The sequence below is a fragment of the Vespula pensylvanica genome, chromosome 9 (genome assembly GCF_014466175.1).
Source record: "Vespula pensylvanica isolate Volc-1 chromosome 9, ASM1446617v1, whole genome shotgun sequence".
Lineage (NCBI taxonomy): Eukaryota > Metazoa > Arthropoda > Insecta > Hymenoptera > Vespidae > Vespula > Vespula pensylvanica.
Genome location: NC_057693.1, coordinates 6,722,999 through 6,727,263, shown reverse-complemented (window position 1 = coordinate 6,727,263; position 4,265 = coordinate 6,722,999). Strand labels below are relative to the sequence as shown.

Below are 4,265 nucleotides of genomic sequence, written 5' to 3'. Positions count from 1 at the left end.
TCAATCGTTTTATTAATCGAACGATCGAGATTATCGATATTACATCGTTCGGTAAATTGAGAAATAGGATGATCATAAAAATTCGTGTCATTGGTGAGCAGTATTTATTTATTGCTTTATTTATTCATTTATTATTTCTGATCGAGAAGATGTACCTTATAGGTTAGTTTACTTTGAACTAATGACCAATCAATCATACGCGAAGTATGTAGAATTCGAGCAATGAATAATTATTTACAACGCGATCTTTATCGATAGTGTCTTTTTTTCTTTTTTTAATCGTTTCGTTAATCTCTCTTCTTTGTTTTTTATTTCGAAATTATATCGATCGATTTAATAAAAACATTTTCGCTTTTTATTGGTTAGCTTTATTTATTTCCCTTTTCTATTTAATCGGAAAGATATTGGTTAGTTTAATTTTGACCAATCACGAACGAATATTGCAACATATAGAATTCGACTAATGAATAGCTATCATTATTTACAATCGATATAGTCGTTAGTATCGATCGTTTTTTATTTTTTATTGAATCGTTTTATTAATCTCGTGTGATCAAAAGATTTTAGAGATTGTTTTTCTGTTTTGAAAATACATCGATCGATAAAACGAAGTACGGGGTGACCAAAAAAAAAAATTCTTATTATTGACCAGCTTTATTTATTTATTTATTATTTTTTTTTTTTTTTTTTTTTTTACCGAGAAGATGCATCATATAGGTTAGTTTATTTTTGATCAATGACTAATCATTAATAAATACACACACACACACACACATCGTAACGCGAAGTATGTAGAATTCGAACAATGAATAATTATCATTCTGTTTCTTTTTTGTGTCATCGTTTAATAACGTTAAAAAGATCGTCCATTCGTTCTACGAGAAAAGAGTGAGTTCGAAGTTATCCGAAAGAGGCGCGGAAAAAATGTTTGACCCTGTATACGTGTATGTGTGAGTATGTGTATGGTGTGTGTACGTCTGTGCGTCTGTCACGAGAGGTAAGGGGAGTGGGGGGGGGGTTCGCCTTCTTCACCTCCTGCATCTCCTCCCCGTCTTTCTTTTCGGTCATCGTTCTTTTCCCGAGGACCTTGACGGCGTACACAAGCAAAGTCACCGTGTATATATAATAATATATATCGGGACACCACGACGACGACGCGGTTCTTGACTTTTTTCTCGGTTAAACTCTTATCGATCCGTGAGAGAGAACCATTTCTTGCTTCTGTTTAACGAATTTATCATCGACATTTGTCGATTATAAATTTAATGTATAGTATTATACGTTAATTATATATAGTATTATACTATATAATTTACTATATAATTATAGAGAGTATTATATGGAGTGATTTATTTTCATTTTGTCAATTGGAAATATATGTATCAATAGGAAATGATATATATATGTACGTACGTACGTACGTACGTACGCGTGTGTGTGTGTGTCTGTGTTTGATCGAAAACTACATCGAGTTTCAATTATAAGAGAAGAATATTTTATTATATTTTTTCAATGTTCGTTTTTTTCCTCTCATTTCTATCCTGTCAAGTCGATACTATATATCTATCGCATAGATCGATTTGTGTGTGTGAGAGAGAGAAAGAGAGAGAGAAAGAGAGAGACAAAAATATTTTATTATATTTTTGAACGTAAAAAAAAAAAAGATATAAAAAATATTAATGGACGATCTTGTTTAATTCTCGAGTTTGATAATTCTTTTTTTTTTTTTTTCTTTTTTTCTTTCTTAATCGATATTTGAAATAGCTTGAACAACGATTGAATTGATTCACGTTGTACGCGCCGATCATTTAAGCGGGATTTTTAAACGTCGTAAAATCTCATTCGGGCGGTCGTATTGATTATTCATAAAAAAAGTAAAATAAAATAAAATTAAAAAATTGTAGAGTCGTTAGTTTTCTTCGTTAGATTTATTTTGAACGAGAAGCATCATATATCTTTTTTTGCTTCTTTTTTTTTTTCGTTGCTAGAATACTGAATCGTTACGAATACTGAATTTACCTCGCCATTCGTCCATATGTGGTCGCTACGTTTTTCTACAATTATTGTTATTATAGAAATGGCTGGTATTGTGGTATCGGCGAGATATTTTTAGGAAAACGTCGAAGACTACGCGTGCTTGCTTTTATTGTTGAGATTTAACATCACGAGTGTCGCGTTGGGATTAAAAAAAAACAAGACAATTGGATTTGCGTTTTATATAAAACATTCATTTTATTTTATTCAATACTATTATTTACAATATTTTACCTTTATCAAAATGTTATCGCAATAAAATTTTAATTATTCTAATGGAATTGTAATTATTTGATATATCGGTATATATCAATATACATCGATAGAACTTTACAACGAAGAAGAATTTTTTTTATGCGATATTTATTTCCCGCTCGATACAATATCATATTTTTTTTCAATTTTTTTTTTTTTTTAAGTAATCAATAAAATTAACTCGACAAATAATCTCTCTCTCTCTCTCTCTCTCTCTCTCTCTCTCTCTCTCTCTCTCTCTCTCTCTCTCTCTCTTTGTTTCGTGTAAAAATGACGTTTAATATACATGCATCTATCGATGGAAGATCGATTCATATTAATTTCGTTATTTATATATTATTGTTTAAAAAATAATAAAGTTAATTTATTTTAAAACATTGATAAACGCAGAGTAACGACAAGGACAAGATGTCGAACGGTGGTCAACAACAAAGAACGGCTTACGTAGAGGCCCATGCTGCAGTTCAGCAACATATGGCACAACAAGCAGCTCAGGCGAGACTGGCTGGTCCTGGTCCACCTACTAACCCACAGGCTCCTAATCCAACTTTCACTCTACCTGATGATGGTCTTGGTTATGACGACGGTGTACGTGTGCTTCGTTCTATCGGCACTTGGTAAGTTTAGTTAATAATTTTATTAAACGTTGCTTTATACTCTAACAATAAATATCGACGATGATCGTCAAATCATTACCATTTATTTTAGGTCACCTGATTACTCGGCAGCAATGAGACCAGGTGGTGTGATGCCAGCATTTCCAGGATCAACCGAACAACAATTTGCTAGTTCTAGAGCACCATCGATCAATCAGCCTCTTCGAACTACCAACAACGTTGGAATACGTCCTGGATCAGTCTCAAAAGCTACAAATACCGGGGAACCGAATACAAAGGCATTCGCTTGTACCGTATGTGGAAAAGGTTTGGCACGTAAGGACAAGCTTGTCATTCATATGCGCATACACACCGGAGAGAAGCCTTATTCCTGTGAGGTTTGCGGTTAGTAATTGGAAGAATGAATTTTAATAATTTTTACGATTAAATCGTATATTCGAAAAAAATTATTTGCATTGAAAATTGCAGGTAAAGCGTTCGCACGTAGGGACAAGTTGGTAATACATATGAACAAGCTAAGACATAGGCCTGGGGTTACACCACTTTCAACTCCTACGGCACCGAGTACGGATCAACAACAGCAACAACAGCAACAACAACAGCAAGCGTCGCAACAACAACAACAACAGCAGCAGCAGCAACAACAACAACAACAACAACAACAACAACAACAACCACCTCGTCAGGATACGATTCATAAGCTGAAAGAGGAGCCTGTTAGTTGGGCATGCGAATTATGTGGAAGAGCGTTGGCTACGCGAGATGAATGGATGCAACATGCACGGTAGGTTCTTGAAGAAAAATAAAAATAAAAATATATCAAATATATATATATATATATAATATATATATACATATATGTTACATATATTATATTATATTTTTATTTATATTAACAAATAAAAATAAGAAATTAAAAATAAGAAATAAAAACAAAAATAGGAAATATATCAAATATATATATATATAGTAATAACATCATTGTAAATACTTTTCTTAGGTCACATTTAGAAGCATCGGCACCGCCACAGCACGCGGCTCCTTATTTTCCTGGCTCGGCTCCGCCGCCACAGCCGTACGCATCGGAAAGGCATTTTTGTCTGATGTGTCGTACGGATTTTACGGATAAGGCGGAGTTCATGTTCCACGTACGCTCACATTTCGAGCCGCATGCTAGCCAACAAACGCAACAGCACTCCAGTGGAAAACAAGGAAGTGATCCAGCAACGGCTGAACTAATTGCTCGTGGTCTGGTTGATCCCTCGGGACTATGCAGCTAGAACTACACCTCCTCATGTCATTATTTTACCGTCGATCCGTGTCTTACCATAGTACAAGTTCTCCATTGAATCTCGACCA

The 4,265-nt window shown here is 34.1% G+C and overlaps 1 protein-coding gene across 1 annotated transcript in view; it reads left to right on the top strand.

The window, feature by feature from the left end:
* LOC122631698 (zinc finger protein 768) overlaps positions 1 to 4,265 on the top strand; it is a 10,426-nt gene extending 6,161 nt beyond the window's left edge. Inside the window, exons 3-6 of the mRNA XM_043817686.1 lie at positions 2,680 to 2,906; positions 2,998 to 3,290; positions 3,375 to 3,690; positions 3,907 to 4,265. Of these exons, the coding sequence (XP_043673621.1) occupies positions 2,680 to 2,906; positions 2,998 to 3,290; positions 3,375 to 3,690; positions 3,907 to 4,186 (1,116 nt within the window). The 3' untranslated portion in view covers positions 4,187 to 4,265. The remainder of the gene's footprint in view (positions 1 to 2,679; positions 2,907 to 2,997; positions 3,291 to 3,374; positions 3,691 to 3,906) is intronic.